The 18,925-nt window shown below is 42.3% G+C and overlaps 1 protein-coding gene across 1 annotated transcript in view; it reads left to right on the forward strand.

Annotated features, from left to right (window-relative positions):
- The window catches only part of COL19A1 (collagen type XIX alpha 1 chain), a 335,594-nt gene that overhangs the window by 86,448 nt on the left and 230,221 nt on the right, over window positions 1-18,925 (forward strand). Inside the window, exons 10-11 of the mRNA XM_075063425.1 lie at window positions 7,114-7,158; window positions 18,489-18,533. Coding sequence (XP_074919526.1) covers window positions 7,114-7,158; window positions 18,489-18,533 — 90 coding nt within the window. The remainder of the gene's footprint in view (window positions 1-7,113; window positions 7,159-18,488; window positions 18,534-18,925) is intronic.

An 18,925-nucleotide genomic window follows, 5' to 3' on the forward strand; every position in this document is an offset into this window, starting at 1 on the left:
ACCATTCCAGAAGATATGCATCCATGCTGATGGTGGGTTCTGCCCGCTTGGCCACTGCTCACCTCCTCACTTCCCACCACCACCCACCTGCTACTCTCTTCCTTGCCGTATGCCTGCCATTTGCCTCCCTGCTAGTCTCCTTGCTGTCCGTTTGGCATGTCCCCTCCATCAACCCAACTGCCACTCTCCTCCTCACCATCTGCCCACCTGCCTGCTTCCTCACCTCCCTCCCGCCTGCTGTTCAGTTCCTCACCCTGCTCGCCCACCCACCTGCCATCTCACTTCCCCCCTGCCTCCTCACCTGATTATCGGGACAAATGGCGTCCGAATCATACATTGGTCGGGAAATGGGACAAAGGGCTAAATATCAGGACAGTCCTAATTTGATCGAAGTGTGGGGACCCCCAAAGCACGGGGTCTGGGAAGGTTTCCCCGATTTGCCCTACCCAAGGGACGGCTCAAGCTGGGGCCAGTGTAAGGACAGGACTGGTGTAAGGACAGCCCCCAGTTTAGGCTAGTTATCTCCTGAGGGTGTTCTGACTTGTATGGGAAGTCGCAAGGGCACAGAATCACCAGGGATGTATGAATGCCTTCTGCTCTGGGGCTGCTGTGGAGGGAGCACAGAGCAAGAGGAGCTGGGTTCTGTGCCTGGCAGGAACCCCTGTGGCATTGGGGGTATTCTCAGGGAGGGGCTTAGGCCTGCCATATTGTCCTTTTATGCCAGTCTAGTTTGCTCAAAGGGGCTGTAGGCAAAACTGAATTGGGCCCGTAAAGCTTGATTTTTCAGAGATACTGAATATTGACAGTTCCCCCGACCTTAGTGCGCTTTGAAAATACGGGTATGTTCTGTGGTCTGTAAATGAAGTGTGAACATGAATAAAAAATGTCCACATTTAAAGCAGGCTCCATGATATGATGAATCTACAGGATTCACAGTATGAGTGCTAGTAAGTATCTGCTGAATGTGTGTGTATTTTTTTAAATCAAATTAATAGTTTATAAGGTGATTCTAACCATTAATGTTGGAGTTTGCTTAGAGAAGCAACGAAACGTTCCAGTAAGATAAGGAAAATGTGATACAGTGGAGAATAATCTGATTTTTTTTATTTGTTAAAAAAAAGTCATAACCCCTGTAGTGGTTTTAGGCTTGTTTTGTTCATGTTCGGAAGCGGGATTAGTATGACCCTGTGGTGGTCCATTTTTGATCATTACACTCAATTTTTTTACCACAGAAAATAGTTGTTCCCGTTTTCAAAAAGGCAGGGCCTCTGAGTGGATCCAAAGGCCTGGCAAGTCAAGATAAATAAAAGGCACAAATCCATAAATTTTCAAAACAGCAAGTAGGTTTTAATAGCATTATATTCATTGATATTAAAAGGAATTGCATGGATAGTGTTTCTGATGTATACAATACATCCTGTAAGCCAAACTGTAAGTAGTATCCCAAGTCATAAATAATAGGACGCTTTGCTTTTATATTGAGGATGGAAAACAGCCAGACATCTTGGATTTCATAGGCTTTGTCTGTGAAACATCTATTATCCTTTTAAGTGTTTTTAAAGTAATTAATATTTTTCTTTCCCATCCTTGAAAGGAATCTCATTAATTTCTAATATGTTTGATATTATATACCACATTAACTTCTAAAATATTGTAAATTCTCAATGATTCTAAATTGTTCCTAATTATTTGTTTTGGTTTCTCCTTACTTTTTAAAGTATGTTTAGGTAATCTAGTGCTTAATTAATTTTTGGTACCATTTTGAGTAATCTTACATTAATACTAGTTAATACTTTAAAATCGGGTATCTACATGTTAAAATAATGGACTGTGATCAATGATAAAATATCATTTAATCATATTTCTAACAATATTTCATTTGACCTGTTTATAGATCTTTTATTTTAGAAAATACAGTTACATTTTGAAAACAAACTCTAAAATCCACTTAAATGTCTCCTAAAATAGTAATCCTATAGGCAGTAAGATATTAAAATACATTGCTATAAAATATTTTATTTTTATGTCATAGAGATTTCTAAATAAAGAATGCGTATTTTAATGTAATTAACTGAGAACCCTGATTCTACAGAGACTACTTTTCTGAAACAGATAAAGCCATTGAAGGTTTACCCATATCTTAGACTTCACAAGAGAGGAAATAGCAGTGTGTTAGACTATTGTCAAATTAGATAATAAACCCTTATTTCTGTTCTTTTTATGGAGAGATGCTTTTATGTTTTCTGGTTTGTGTTGTTGCAACTCTGTGAAGATAGAAAATTGTTATCTAGGATTATTAGTAGTCTGTCAAATATCTGAATTCCTAGTTTTCTGCAAATCTTCATATGTGAATTATTTTTAATAACTTATCAGAATTTTTCCAATGCATTTACATCTGTTTTGACCAAGAAGAGCCAAATGAATGACCCAGGGACCAGAAAACATGCCACGAATGGAGTTATAAAAACTCCATTTTACCAGGGCTAAGTTATAAGACTGCTGTAGACCAAAAGAGCTTTGTATGTATTTATTTATTTAATTTCTTGTTATATGGATAAGTCATTTGTTTTTGACTCTTTGTCCATAGTATTAGAGCGTGATGAGAGCTTCTTCCTCCTCCTTTGTCCTTTTTGTATATTTTATATGACTTGGAGGTAGAAAAGTGAAAGTTCTATTTTTCAAAACATTTGTGTTACTTAGTGGATGTGGATGGAAAACAGTGAATTGAGTGCAGTGGGAGTTACTCACTAGGGATCAAAGTCTATAGTTTTGCTGATGAAAAGCCCATGAAGGTTTATGGGGGCAATGGAGGAGATTTTATGGCTGAATTCTCTGAGCTAGTGTCAAAGCTTCTGTAGGGAATGCTAATTAATTATTATTCTTCTGTATTTCAAAGTGCAAGTAGGCTTCAGCGTGAATGGCTCAGCACGTAATTTGCCAGGAGCAAAGAACACTCCTTGTATTTATATCTTAGGCATTTTTATTCTTTATAATTGTGGATGCTGTTAGTCATATAAATGTCCAATCCTTCACTGATTTTGGATAAGTTCCTGATCTTAATAACAGAAGGAACTCACTGTCACAGGATATATTGTGTGTTTTTTTTAAAAAGGTTTTTAATGTAATAATTTTAAAAATTATTGCCATTAACTTCATGTATTATTTCCATATATTTTATTATGAGTGGAGAAATAGGAGAGTCTTTACCTTCTCTAGCCTTTTATCAATGTATATCTAATAAGTAAATTAGAACTATATAGTTCTAATCTTGTCACATATGGAAATCTTTCTATACCTCTGACCATTTCCATCACTCGTCTGAATCTCTTCTGTTTGTGCTATATGCTTTTAATAGTGAAGTGATGAGAAATAAATGCAGTATTGAAAGTTAGACCAATATCATTAATTTATATAATGGCCTAACCCTTTCCTTAGCCCTTCCTTACTATACACTGTTTCTGTACCTATGCACATTGGACAATTCAGTGAAAATATCTGTTCAACTGTATACACTGGAAGCATTTTCATTTTCTCCATTGTGGAGACATAAATTAGAGGTTGACTATATAAGGAGCTTTACTTCTTTGTGTTCATGCTTATTGAAGGAATTCATTTAATGATAATGAATTCTTAACATTTCTTTTGGTTATACTATTCCTTGGAAAGCCACGTGTTAAGTCAGGCCTGCACAACTCGTAAAGCGGCAAGGGCCATATTACTCCAAAGAAAACAGCTGAGGGCTGAAACCCCCAGGCCCCACCGAAACACCCCCTCTGCCCCAGTGCCACCTTGCTCTGTGGAAACAACCCCCCTCCAGCCACCGACTCACTACTTGCCTCCTCACCCCTGACCCAAGTATAAAGCCTCGCCGCCACTGCCTGGCCACTGGGCTCATCATCCCCCCATGAAATACAGGGAGGGGAAAGGGGGGCAGTGTGAAGGGATGGGATGTGACTGTCCAACACAAACATAGGGGCCGCAGGGAGCCCAAGGGGGGGGGCAGTGTGATAGGGGCTGGGGAGGGGGAAGGTCCCTGGACCGGGACAGGGCAGGTGCAACACACACACACACATCTCCCCGAGGGGTTTCCTGGCTGCTCACAGACAGTTCAAACCCACCCACATCTGATCACTACAGAGGCCGCCCTGGGACCAACCAGCGCAGTAGCTGCCCCACCCCCAACCAAAGGGAGGGGTTGTGGGGGGGGTGTCTCGGCTCAGGTCAGGTGCTCCTCCCCTCGCTCGGCACTTCGGGCTCTGCTTCATGCCCAGTACTTCCCACCTCAGCAGGTCCCGGAAGTGATACACCCACTGTATGCCAAGCAGGGGGAGCGGAAGACAGAAACACATGCCGTTCTGGTCGTTAGGGTGATTGGAGCACGGGGCTGTGAGGCGAGGACCCTTCCAGGCAGAGGGCGAACCCAGCAGCGTCACCTTGCCACTTGCCCATGGGCAGCACAGGGAGCCCATGCGGGCTGCATGTTGTGCAGGCCTGTGTTAAGTGCAGTGTTGAATTGTCCCTCCCTTTGAAAAGCTCCCCAGCAAAGATCAGTGGGTTTCTTTTTTATTTTTTTTAAATCAATCATAGTCTTCCTGGAAAGATTCAAAATGGAGTCTTCTGTGAAATACAAAATGAATACCTTTTGAAATTAGAACTTAATTCTGATACCACTTTGGCTGATGTAATGCAACTGATTTCAGTGGAATTCTTCATGAGTTACATCACAAAGGGCAATCAAGCTATGTCTACACTACCGCAGCATCGATGCTCCAGTGATCTATGCACCAGAGGCCCATTTAGTGGGTCTAGTGAAGACCCACTAAATTGACAGCAGAGCACACTCTGGTGCTCCACCAGGAACAAGAGGAGTAAGGTAGGTCGAAGGGAGAGTGTTTCCCGTCAATGTGGCCAGTGAAGACACTGGGGTAAGTCTACCTAAAGCTATGTCGACGCCAGCTATGTCAGGGATCAGCAACCTTTGGCATGCAGCTCGCCAGGGTAAGCACCATGGCGGGCCGGGCCAGTTTGTTTACCTGCCACGTCGACAGGTTTGGCCTGGCTGCGGTTCGCCGTCCCAGGCCAATGGGGGCCACAGGAAGCGGCGCAGGCAGAGGGATATGCTAGCTGTCGCTTCTCACCTGGAGTGGCAAACCGCGGCCAGTGGGAGGTGCGATTGGCTGGCTGAACCTGCGGATGCAGCAGGTAAACAAACCGGCCCAGCCCACCTGGGGGCTTACCCTAGGGTCGCTTGCCAAAGGTTGCTGATCCTGAGCTCCGTTCTTCACGTAGTTGGAGTTGCGTAACTTAGGTTGACTTACTGCTCTAGTGTAGACATAGCCTCAGAATATGCCGCTAACTCTCTAATCATGGCTCTTGCCCAGAAGTTATAAAGCAATGCTTCAGCATTCAGGAAGGAATAGAATATTGCTAGATTAATATTGCAAACCTCAAGAGATCAGACCCCCCAAAATCACGATTTAAAAAAATATATTGTTGGGTTTATATTTTTGATTTGTCTTTTAATATTTTTAACTCTCCCTAGCTCTTCTCTGTGTGTGACCATTAGTGTTGCCCACTCTCCCAAATGAATTACTTAGAGATTTTTGTACATCTGCCCAGCCCCTGCCCAGCTGTTAATTCTGCTCTGCTGTTTAGAAATGATTTTCGTAATAAATTTATTAAGGCTTACTATGACTCAGCTTTCACACAAGTATTCCTTTATTAGTTCAATGGCCAATTTGTGTTGGTTTTATATACAAAATACCAATACAAGCATATACATACTTCTACTCCTAGTAACAAGACAGTTATAAGCATTGGCCAAAATACTTAGAACAGGATTAGGCGCAGGAGATATCGTCCCATCATGGCATGACTCCAGAGAGAGAAGGAAAAGTTCTGACAAAGAAATTCCAAAAGAACCTAGCTTTTTATGCATTATAATATACCAGTGATTTCATTGCTATTCATTGAACCTTAGCCAAAACTAGATGAGAGAGTGTTGGGGCTGAACTCTGCCTCCTGGCCTGGTTAAGACAAGATTCGTGGCTGGCCCCTTTCTTTTCAGGGTTTCCTTCTTATCTTATTTTGCTGATTTTTTTTTTTTTTTCCCCCTAGCTATTGAACTAAATATTTCTTTCTAAACAAACGAATAATTGTTTACTTCACCTATTACCCAGCTAACAATGTTTTCTTTAATTTTATTACTCCAGCCCAAACCTTAAATAAAATAACAATGGTATTTCAAGAGTCACTACAAGTTTAACACAAAACAACTCTTCTTTCTCATGAACACATTCCTTTTGGTCACATGCTTTGGGCCTGTCACTCAAGTGAACATCCAAACTCAGTTTAAAACCATAGTTCACCCAGCTGTAACGTGGGGCTATATTCCTTACCTCTGCTTCTCATGGGGTTCTTTACTCCACTCTCTGAGGCCAGGGGGCAGCAACAGTGGAGTCAACTCTCCCCCTTTGCAGACTGCAGGGCAGCTATGGAGACTTTTCACCCCTCCTCACTTCCCTTCCCAGACTGGGTGCTGCAGGGAGTAGTTGGGAGGAGCAGATGTGCTGTTCTGTCCCAGTTGCTCACAAGAGAGGGGAGAAGAGAGACTTGAACCTCTCTGAGCTGCTGGGCTCTCTCCTTCCTCCTTCCCTCCTGTGAAAACAACGAGCGGAGGAGAGAAACTCTTCTGGATTTTTGGCAGAGCTGAACTTTGTGAGGGAGCTGGAGCTTCCTTATGTCATCACAAGATGGGCTCCAGAACTCTCTGAAATCCTGTCACTCACAGTAAAATAAAGAGAATTGACAGTACTCTTTGATGCACTGCAACTAGTCGTTATTCACGATTTTCTGAGTGAAATTTAGTTTGATCAAAGCAACAAAAATTATCAGTATGTAGCTATACAGCATATACCCAGGATGTTGCTGTAAAAATACATATAGTATACCAAATGATTAAAGAGGCAAATATCTATCCATAATCACTTGTAAAACTATTGTGACTTGCTTAGTTTGAAAATATTGCTGGGAATAAGCAGTCTTTGATTTTTCTTGTGGTTTGCTCATATGAGTGAGAGCCAAATAATGAAGGTTTTGTACATTTTGTTTCAGGGGGAAGATGGCTTAGTAGGTGTTCCTGGCCTTCCTGGTTCCAAGGTAAAGACATTTTTAGTTTTGTATATTTGTATTTCTAAAGCTTCCTTCTTTTTCCCAGCTGTCTACTATCTATAGAAATTGGTCAGTATTTGAAATTACACATAGGGTGTAAGATTCATTTCATGTGCCAGTGGAACTCTAGTACTGGGCCTCTGGCACCAGAAATGACACGAGAAATGCCTGCGCGGGCACAGCCGCCTGCATCTGTCATTCTGCATTAGGAGCTTGGAATCGGTTGGCTAGGCCTCAAAATTGGGCTATGCTAGGCTAGCTTGGAGATGTGCTTATTCAGAAATTCAAAACTACCCTTTCCTGGTGAAATCCCAGGGAGGAGGAGGGTGACAGTGCGGTCACTTGCTGTCTTCCCAGTCAAATTTTCTCTTTGGTGCAGCATTCTCCTATTTATTCCTGCCCTCAGAGAGCTCACTTGGTATTAAGTCTCCCTCAGGAAGGCTGGACCCACTTCAGCACCTAGAACCAAGGATGGATGCCTAATAAATGTCACAATCAAACTCCCAAAATCAATTCATATCTTCAGAACACTAGCAAGGGTCACTACAAAGCAATACATTGCATTCATTACACTCTATGGGCTGATCGTGCTGCCCTGACCACCACCTCAGTGCTTTCTGTCCTAAAAGTTTGGATGAAGCTATGTTGCGTGTTGAACTCTCATTACACTGTTTGGCTGGTGTTACATATTGGCAGTTTGGATAATATATTGCTAGCTGTGATTAGATCAAATTACCCATAAAATGTAATCTTAAAAGAGTTGTTAACAATAATACTCAAGTTTTAAAAAACAAACTTTTCTTCAGTTTTTTTGACAGGAAAATATAAAATTCATGCACATGATATTGTTCTATGTTTAAGATTTGTATTTCCATGTATTCAGCTGTTCAACTTCATTCATTTAGATGTTTTATGTCACTTACATACAACTCTTATTGCTAACCTCCTTCATAAGTGATAAATGAAGCATTATTTTACAGGTAGTAGATCTCGGGACAGGCAATAGACCTCAATCTGAACATATACATGCAAGCACAGTGGCAATGAACACCCAGAAACATATTCTGGTATAGTATATTATTAAAAAAAAATGAATTCTGCTACAAACATGCCTTCATTCTTTTTAAATTCTTGAGAAAGCATAATCTTTCCAGATATTGGGTCAGAAATTTTCTAGCCTCAACTGTCTTACACTGCTTGGAAATGTGACAAATATGTTTGTTGTACTCGTGAACAGAACACCGTAACAGCACCAAAATGCTCAATTAACAAGACATAAGATGACCCCAAAAGATGCAATTCATAAAAAGATGCATGGTTATTGTAGGCAGGGCTGATGGCACTTAAGAAGCTGTTGAAGTTGCTTGACACTTCCCACTTTCAGGGCTTGTCTACGCTACCTCATGGGGTCAGTTTTAAGATACACTATTCACATAGCTGAAGTCGAGGTACTTAGATCTACTTACTGCGGTGTCTTCGCTGCAGTAAGTTGACAGCTGATGTTCTCTCGTCAACTCTGCTTGCGCTTCTCGTTCTCGTACTGGAGTCGATGGAAGAGTGCCCAGCAGTCAATTTATTGCATCTTTACTAGATGCAATAAATCAACTCCCGCTGGATCGATCGCTGCCACCAATCTGGCAGGTAGTGTAGACAAGCCTTCTGACTTTGCTTTTCAGTTGCTTATTACTTTGCCAAACTGTAAGCATTTGAGCTGAAAATTTGATCCTCATCAGCTTAGGCTGAAAGCTTTTGGAAAACTTCAGCCAAAATGGTTCAGCGGTTTCCAAGAACAAAGCTAGGGGAAAACATTTTTTTTTAAACATCCGTAAAACATTCTGGTGACCTTTTTTTAAAAAAATGTTAAAGCGGCCTCATATCTTGTAGCAGAGACTTGAAATTTGGCAAGAGGGTGACCATGTCTGCCTAAATTTGGCCAAATTATAAGCTTTTAAAAAATCACTGTGTGCACACACTCAGTAGATACGACTTCAGTTCTTAGCAGCTAGAAACGTGGATGATTCCATCCTCATTGAGCATGCTCAGACCTCTTAAAGCTCCTGGTATTGATCAGGCTGTGCATGTATTACCCCCATGGCGTTACTGCACGAGCTCCATCCCCCTCATGGTTCCTTCGTGTTACAAGCAACTGAGCATGCAATAGTTTATGCCTATGCAATCTTAATTTGGGCCCTTTGTTTGTATCTATTATACTAACCTTTCAACTTCTAAATTAAGAAATGTCATGAATGAGGCAGGAGACTGCAGGAACAGAAAGGCTAGTCTCACGGTTAGGGTAATATTCAATTGCCTTAGAGCAGAGGTGGGCAAACTTCTTGGGTTGAGGGCCACATCTGGGAGGGCAAATTGTATGCAGGGGGTTGGGGTGCAGGAGGGGTACGGGGTGCAGGAGGGGGCTCAGGGCAGGAGTTCAGGAGGGGTGCGGACTGTGGAAGGGGGCTCAGGGCAGAGGGTTGCGGTGCAGCAGGGGGCTTAGGGTAGGAGTGCAGGGTGTATGAGGGGGCTCAGGGCAGGGAGTTGGGGGGCAGGATGCAGGAGGGGTTTGGGCATCAGCCTGGCGCAGCTTACCTAAAGCGGCTCCAGGGTTCCAGTGCCATGCACCGGGGCCAGGGCAGGCTCCCTGCATGCCTGCCCTGGCCCCACACCATGCCGCTCCAGGAACAGCTATGGCCCCTGTGGGAGGGGAGCTAGAGGGCTCTGCGTGCGCTGCCCTTGCATGCCTCCAGTACCCTGTTCCCGGCCAATGGGACCTGTAGGGTGTGGTGCCTGGAGGCAAGTGCAATGCTTGGAGCCCTCTGCTCCCCTGCCTGGGGGCTGCAGTGCTGGACGCTTCTGAGAGCGGCATGAGGCCCACAGCACCACAGGGGCAATTCCATGAGCCAGATTGAAAGCCCTGAGGGACTGGATCTGGCCCACAGGCTGTAGTTTGCTCACCTCTGCCTTAGGACATTGGATTCTATACTTGCCTCTGCCAAAGAGTTCCTATGTGATGCTAGACACCTCATTTAAACTTTCCACAGATGGTCAGTAGTTGTGTGTTCCTCATTGTCTGAGTGCCTGATTTGAGACCCTGGGATAATTCGCAGATTGGCTGAGCACTCAAGGCTGCAACTGAAATTAATGGGAGCTTTGCTTCAAATACATAAAGTACGATATAATGCTAAATACTCTGAAAAATCAGGCCCTAGTTGGTCTCACATTGGGCACCCAAAATTAGTGGCAACTTTTGACCTTACTCTCTCTGCGTCTCAACTGTCCAACTGTAAATTAGGGATAATGCAACCCTGTCATGCCACGGTGGTATTGTGATGATGATGATTTGTGTGTGAAGCACTGTTACAATAGTGATGAATGCACTGGGAAAGCTCACAAGGAAACTAATTCTTCAATGCAGGGTTTGAAAATTGTGCAGTGAATAAGATACAGGGCACTACTGAATAGTGGTGATAAAATAAAATATTGAGTAATTGCTCACTGAGTGGGCACTGTCCTTCCTGTGCATTGAATGAAACAAGACATTTTATCCTGTGGATAAAAATGGTATATAATTATGTAATTAAAGGTGTATGCTACATTAAGGCTAAATTAAGACTTCCTAAGTGCTTGACTTTGCAACCTTAATAATTCTCTTCATGTAGCTTTTTGTGTGCAATATGTATATATTTAGTAGTATCTTTTACTAATAGATGTAGTCTAAACCAGTTCAGAAATGGCTTCTTCCGGTCCTGTGGTAGGTGTGCTCCTGTGTAGGCTACCATTTTGGAACATGTGCTTTAGGGGTAAACTAAACTGGTTTGGTTAAACCAGTGCAACTTTGTATGTGGGCTTGTTTATATTTGTTTATCTTGCACCTGCAATAAGCCTGGCTTAAATGGATATCAGAGTATGTATGTAGAAAATTGCATTGGTTTTACTAAAATGATATAAAATCTCTCCTTTAGTTATTTCAGTTCAACTCTGTGTGTAGACCAAGCTTTAAAAACTAGAAATAGCAAATTATTCCACTAACATAGCACTATTAAAACTCCCGTTGAAAGAACAGGGCTACATATTTAAAGGAGTCTGAGTGTGGAAAGAAAGGAGAGAGTCTTCTAGATATCCTGCAAATGTTCATTTGCATGAACATCTCTAAATCTACTGTTGCTAAGAAAAACACATGGTAGGCAATTAATAATCACAGTGGGGAATAAATGCATGATGAACCCAGAACTGTTATGTGGTTTACTTCCACTTGTCATCTGGTCTTATTGTCTGTCCACACATTTCATGATACTCAGCTTTTTTGCCTTCAAGAAAATTGCAGTTGGATGCTTTCATGCTTGAGTAAGTTGGGCATAACTTTCCTATTCTATTTATTTATTCCATTTTTCCCTTACCTGCTGTCTTTGTTTGCTTAATTGTAGGCTGCTGTGGATGGAGATTGTTTTCCAAATGTTTGAAAAACACATAGTGCACCAGAGATGATATTGGAAATAAATAACGCTAGTAGCATCATAGATGTTTGATTAAAATCTAAGAGCTCAGATTCTAGCCGTAGGGAAAACTGAGAATTAGTTCAATTTCTACTGGAAGAGCTGCTCTTCCAGCAGAACACCTACCCACACTTTATTTGCACAGGTATCTAGTTTGTTTTGGGAACTTATATGACTAATTTGACATCTTGTTTTCACAGTCACAAAAGATTTGCAATCTTACATCTGATGAAGCTAAATGGAGGAAATGCCTTTTTTGTAGGAATATATCAAAGATGCATAATGGGACATATATATCAGAATTATTTCAGAGAAATAAAAGTGAAGAAACATTTCTAAATTTTTTAACAAACACCACGTGCACATTTTCCAACAGAAAAGCATGGGCTGCTATCATAGCTGGACTAAGTTCTGCATACTTTATCTTAGGCATACTACTAAAACTGACATATAAGCTGTTGACTTCACCAACCATATCAGCCAAAACAGTAAGCATAATACAGCCACCACAAACAGCTGCGGGAAAGCCCTGAACTATTTGCTAGTATATGAATCTGTGCATCTCAAAACTTTGAGCTTGATTCTCAGATGTAGCTCATGATGCTGTGTCAACTGAATTATTTGGCAACATACTATAAATAGGAAGCTTGCATGTTGTAGCCTACTGTTTCACCTACCCTTCTTTAAACTTTAGGCTGCTATATAAGGGAATGGAATTCTTCAAAAGGTGAAGTTAGAAGGGGAGAGAGGATTACAAAATCATAATGGGGAATTTTTGCAGTAAAGTGAGAGAAATACCATATTCTGGGATTTGGGAGATTTTCCATTTTCTTGATCTCCAGACCTATAGACATCATATATGCCATATCAATGCTTTGGATGTGGGTGCTAAGAAAGAAAGATGAAATGAGAACCACCTCCTGCTAGATGGTTTTGGGGGATGTGGAGTATGGAGTCTGTGTTTGGATTAGGTAGTTTGCCTGTTCCTATACTTGAAGGAATAGAACTTTGATTGCGTTTCTCATTAAATAGGGTGTATGTTGTGGCATTGCATCTCATATTCTACATAGTAATATCTTTATGATATGATTATGGCATAACTATAATGTATTTTTTGCAAGATAGATCATGTCCAATATCCTTAAAAAGGTTATGATTCAGTGAATATGATTATCATATTTGTATACAAGTATCATTTTGGTATCTGAAGTTAGGAATATTGTCTATACATCTATTTAAATGGGTGTTTACATCTGGGGAACACCCATTAGGCAGAATGCAGTCAGTCTAGATGGCTGGCTAGGAAGGGCTGTTAGGGAGAATAATAGGTTCTAGAAGAAACTAATCTCCCAATGGGGAGCCTTCCTGAGGACACTAAAAACAGGAGTTATGTCTACTGTGACCCTGCAGGGTCACGTGACCAAGTCACCTGGTACTGGACTCCATCTTGGAATACCAGTGTTTTTCCACTAAAAGATGTGGGAACTAAGCCTGGAGACAAAGGGTTCCTGCCATATGCAAAAGTTATTTAAAGCAGGGAAATGACATCATGGTTCTTCATTGACGCCTCACGCAAGGAAACTCCTGAAAATACCCGAGGAAGAGGGACTGAACTGGGGGAAGGGCTGAACCCAGGCTAGAGGGATTTCCAGCTTGTGAAAGGAGTACCTGCGGTTTTAATTCTGCAAGCAATGCAGCTTGCTCTTTAAGAATCTCTGCAGATGGCTTAAATCATCATTTAGGATGAGAATTTGCTACTCATATCCAATCTCTTTAGTATATTAAGCTTAGATTGTGGTTTTGTTTATTTGCGAAGTAATCTGCTTTGATCTGTTTGCTATCCCTTATAATCACTTAAAACCTATCTTTTGTAGTTAATAAACTTGGTTTTGTTTTGTCTAAAACCAGTGTGTGGAAATCATATTTGGGCAGAAAGCTGTTGCATGTCTTTCTCCACATTGAGGGAGAGGGCAAATTCTGTGAGCTTAGGCTATACAGTTCTCTGTGCAGTGCAAGACAGTATAATTTTGGGAATGGGGGGTGTGCACATGGAAAGCTGGTAAGTGCCCTAGCTGAGTAGTCTTCTGATGCTGGGGCTTGTCAGAAAGCCTGTCTGCATGTTATTACATCTCAGTGTGTCCCTATCCGTGGACTGACGAAAGTGTGAGACAGGAGCATGTCTGCAGCTAGTCATAGCATTGCAGAGTGAGTGGGAGCCCAGGCTGGTATGTCAGGTGGCTCAGTGGTACCCCAGTTGCAGGCAGCATCCCAGGGGGAAACCCTCACAGTGGTGCAGGGTCATGTGCACAGTTTGTTGCTCCTGAAACACTGGTGGTGATTTTAAATGAGTTTTAAGTGTGGTGGCTAGAGCTCAGTCAAAGTGATTACCAGTTTTGTTATTTTGTGTTTGCTTATTTTGGGCAAGGGAAGTATGGACAAAAAAACAGGAAAATAAGTGAACCTAGCAAGAAGCTGGAGCATGGCAGATTGCAGGCAGAAGAGAGGGAGAAGGAGCACAGAAGACAAATGGAATTAAAACAAATGAAGATTAATGAACAAGAAGCTGCACACCAGAGAACCACACAAGCAGAAGAGGCCAAGCAAAAAGCTGCACACCAGAGAGCCTTGGAACTGAAAGACAAAGAAATGGAGGCCTGGAGGAGAGGGAAAAAGAGAGGAAGCGTAAACTGGATTTGATAAAGAAGCAGAACCAGCACCCCCCCAACAGTTCTCCAAAAATTCACAAATGGGAACGATCGTGTCCTGCATACAACAAGACGGGGGACGTTGCTGAATATTTCATCACCTTTGAGAGGCTGTGTGTACTCCATGAGATTCCTGAAGACCAAAAGATGCCCACTTTGGTTGCCAAGTTGACTGGTCCAGTTCTGGATATATTCAATAAGATGTCAATTGGAGATGCTTCAGAATATGGTAAATTCAAAGAAAAGGTTTTAAAACCATTTAAGATTGTTTCAGGTGTATAGAGTAAAATTTAGAAGCCTTAAGAGAGATGCTGGAATGAGAAACGTGTCAGATGTAATCCAGATGAGAGATTTGATGAATAAGTGGGTAAGGGGAAAAGGTATTACAGTCTTTGAAGAAATGTGTGATCTTGTTTCTCAGGAACATTTCCTGAATTTATGTAATGGTGATGTAAAACAGTGTTTATGGGATAAAAAGGTAAAGACTGTTGATGAATATGCTACTCTAGCTGATCAATTTGAACAAATCCAAGTATCTGTTAGAAATAAATCACAGGCAGAGGGGTTTAAGTTTGAGGGAAACAGGGTTCTATTTCCCTCCTGAGGAAAGGGAGGGTGGATGGGAGGCTGGATGTTCATCTCCCCAAGTCCATTCCTCTTGTCCTTGCCCCAAGTTCCCTGTAAAAACAGAAGAGCCTGGAAGGTGCTATTATTGTAATTCCACTGAGCACCTTAGGAATAAATGCTGCCTATTCCCACTGAGCATGGGGCAAGAAACTCATGGGAACGCTGCTACCCAGAGTACAGAGGCACCTCAGGCAATTGCCACTTATCATACTAGGTTTGTAAAAGTAGCCTCTGCACAGTCAGGCAGGAAACACCATAAAGACTGTCAGAATTAATGGCAAGGAACAACTTGGGTGGAGAGATACAGGTGCAGACATTTCTGTGGTCAGAAGAGACCTTGTTCAGGAGAAGACATACTGCCAGGGCAGGTGAGAGACTTTGTTAGCGGGAGGTCACAAAATCCTTGTGTCATTGGCTAAAGTGCACATAGAAACGGGGGTTTGGAAGCTGAATTAACTGTGGCTGTAGTACGTGGTAACCCAACACAACTGTTACTTGGCAGTGACTTTTTCAATATCACTCAGGCTGTCAAGGGGTCTGTCAGTAGCAAGGAGCAATATTGTGCTGAAACCCCAGAGGGAAAGGGTGAAGTCTCAGGAACTGCTGTGGGAATAGGAGAGTGTTTCTTTAATTCCTCTGAAGCAGTGGAAAACAGTCTGCTAACAGGAGTGGGTGTGATTGAGACCAGCTCCTACTGCCCAGTGGCTAAAAGCAGCTTTTCCTCAAAGGGGGAGGAAAATGTATTGCCTATCAGTGAGAAGACTGTCCAGCTTGCTGGCTGCCAGCAGGTTGCAGTTGAGCAAGGGACAGACCTCACTCTAGAATACATAGGAAGATGTGTCCTAGAGGGAAGTCCAGAAGTGTGGGGTGGAATCCTAGAGACCACTGAGTTGGGTGAGGGTTCCATGAACTCTGCAACTGGAGGCAAGCCCAATTCAAAGAGGGAGGGCATAGTGCCTACTAGCAAAAGGACTGTTCTGGCTGTTAGCTATGAGCCACAGCTCAACAGGGGATCGATCCCACTCTAGAGAGCACAGAGGTGTTTGTCTGAAAGAGGTGTGCGGTGGTGTGCACCTAAAAATCTGTTAAGTGCCCTAGTTGTATAGCCTTCCCATGCAGAGGCTGGTCAGAAAGCCAGTCTGCATGTTATGACAGCTGGGTGTATCTCTACCTGTGTGCTGGGGAAAGTGAGAGACCAGGAGTGTGTCTGCAACTTGTCACAGCATTACAGGGTGAGTGGGAGCCCAGGCTAGTGGGTCAGGGGGCTCAGTGGGACCCCATGTGACATTTCACTCCATATACTTCATGAAAATATCTTTTGATATGAATATGACATAACCAAGATGTACTTTATGCAAGATAGGTCTTGTAAGATATCATTGGAAAAGTTATAATTTACTGAATGTGATTATCCAGTTTCTATACCTGTATCATTTCTATTTCTGAAGTTAGGAATATTAACTATGCATCTGTATTTCAACTATGCTACTTTGGGTGACACCCACTGCTAACACTTCAGGTACAACAGTGGAAAAGCCAGACAGGGATGATGGCCCATCAGCAAGGACAATGGACTATGAAAAGGCTTGGCCTTCCTGCAGATGCTCAGTTATGCCACTAACTCATTAATGCTGTAATACTACAGCAGGGGATTGGCAACCTTTGGCACATGGCTTGCCAGGGTAAACACCCTGGTGGGCTGGGCCGGTTTGTTTACCTGCTGCATCCACATGTTCAGCTAATCGTGGCTCCCATTGGCCATAGTTCGCAGTCCCAGGCCAATGAGGGCTGCAGTAAGCGGTGTGGGCAGAGGGATGTGCTAGCTGCCGCTTCCTGCCACCCCCATTGGCCTGGAGCGGCAAACTGCGGCCAGTGGGAGCTGCAATCAGCCAAACTTGTGGCAGGTAAACAAACCAGCCCAGCCTGCCAAACCAGTCCAACCTGGCAGGCTGCGTGCCAATGGTTGCCGATCCCTGTACTACACATTCAGGTGGTCTTGTCACCTGATACTAAACTTACCTGGGACTTCTTGTAACTTTTCACAAGAAGGGAAGGGGAATGGGTAAAGTTTGGGAACAAGAGATTCCCACCTTATGTAAATCCTATTTAAGGGTGGAGAGGAAGACAAATGGGACTCCTCCTCTACATGGCCAGTCTTCCCAAGAAAAAAGACTGCTAAAGCCACCTGAAGGGAAGACAAGGGGGGAGTCCAGATTGAGACAGAAATCCAGTCTCAAAAGGAATATAACTAGAACTCTGAACCACAGAAACTTTGCAACCTGCCTAAAATAACATTTAGGGTGAGAATTTACATGTTGTAGCTTGTTTAAGTATATTGAGTTTAGCTTATGTATTTTGCTTTATTTGGTCAGTAATCTTCTTTGTTCTGTCTGTTATCTCTTATATTCTCTTAAAATTCACCTTTTGTAGTTAATAAACTTATTTCTTATTTATAATATAACCCAGTTTAAGTAATTTCTCGGGGGTGGGGGGGGAAGAAGTTGTGCATATCTTCCTCCACATTGAGGGAGGGGGCAAATTTCATAAAACCTTCTGGGTTTTCTGCCCACTCCCTTTAAGGGGAACAGAGTGTTGAGGTGAGCCCTGAAGGCTGAATCTTTCCGGATCTCTGTCTTTCTGTACAACTGGGTGTGGCCCTGCCTGTGTGCTTGGCTGGAAGAGGCTTGTGACCCTAACCCAGCAAGGCCAGGTAAAGGGGACCCAGGATGGCAGAATAGGCTGACTCAGTGGCTTCCCAGCACATAAGGTAACACCCCAAAGGGCCCAAACCCGTCACACTTCAGTTCTAGGCAGCAACCTGGGGGAAACCTGTCACATATACATTAATATCTGGGTAAATTAAAGATGTTGGTTTTGTTTGTATCTTGACTACATTAGAGACCAGAGCTGTTATGTTCAGGTACAGCGCTTGATAAAAGAACTCCATAATTTAAATAGGACGAAAATGATAACTGGTCTTTTTTGGTGAAGGACACTCAAATCAGGAATCCAATTCTCTCTGGATTCATCTGAGCTTGGATATAGTGACCTTCAGCACATGCTACAAAGCTCAAATCATTCTGTATGTTTTTCAGAGAGGCCTTCTTGGTTGAATAAGCTTTGTATACACGATTGAACAGTGTCTTGACACCTGGCAAGACACACTTAAAAATTTAAATTAAATAAATAAAACACTGATTTTCAGAATGAGAAGGTTGGTATCTTGGACAGGGATGATTGGACTAACCTCAATGGACTATAAACAGAGTTAGCTGTCAAAACCATAGAAAACCATTCCAGTTTTTCACATAAGTTTCAGCTCTTTTGAGGTGCTGACGAGATATTCAGTATCCAAGCTGTGTAGTCTTGTCAAGCCTTTTAACCTGAAATACAACTAAATGCAATAGAAATAGTGTAGATTGTTTATGTATATGTCATTTGCTTAAAATTTCCTGTCAATCAATCTTGTGATTTCTCCCCCCCCCCCCCATAACAGGGAGAACGTGGCTTTGAGGGTAATAAAGGAGAAGAAGGTGAAAAGGTAAATCACTTCATTTGTGCAGTTTTTTGTGGTTAAATGTTTTCAACCTATGATACTTGAGGTAACTTCTGTCCTCACATAGGGCCTTGTTCTGAAGTCCTTAGCTCTTTCACAGACAAAGGTCTATTTTCTGCTATGGTAGAACAAGTACTTAACAATATGGTTCATATTAATTAGACATAATAAAATATTTTCAGTGTTCCGAGTCTGTTGTGTTAGGATGTGTGTATGTAGATAAGATTTTATGTTAATCCTTCAGTATCTAGCACGACAAAAATACTTGGTAAAGCTTCAAGTTACAGGGCGCTAACATGATTGTATTCCTTACTGCCATGGTAACTGGCAGCTTTTTATTTACACAGCATGTCCTACTTGGTGAGAATACAAATAAT

This window comes from Chelonoidis abingdonii, chromosome 3, assembly GCF_003597395.2.
Source record: "Chelonoidis abingdonii isolate Lonesome George chromosome 3, CheloAbing_2.0, whole genome shotgun sequence".
Taxonomy (NCBI): domain Eukaryota; kingdom Metazoa; phylum Chordata; order Testudines; family Testudinidae; genus Chelonoidis; species Chelonoidis abingdonii.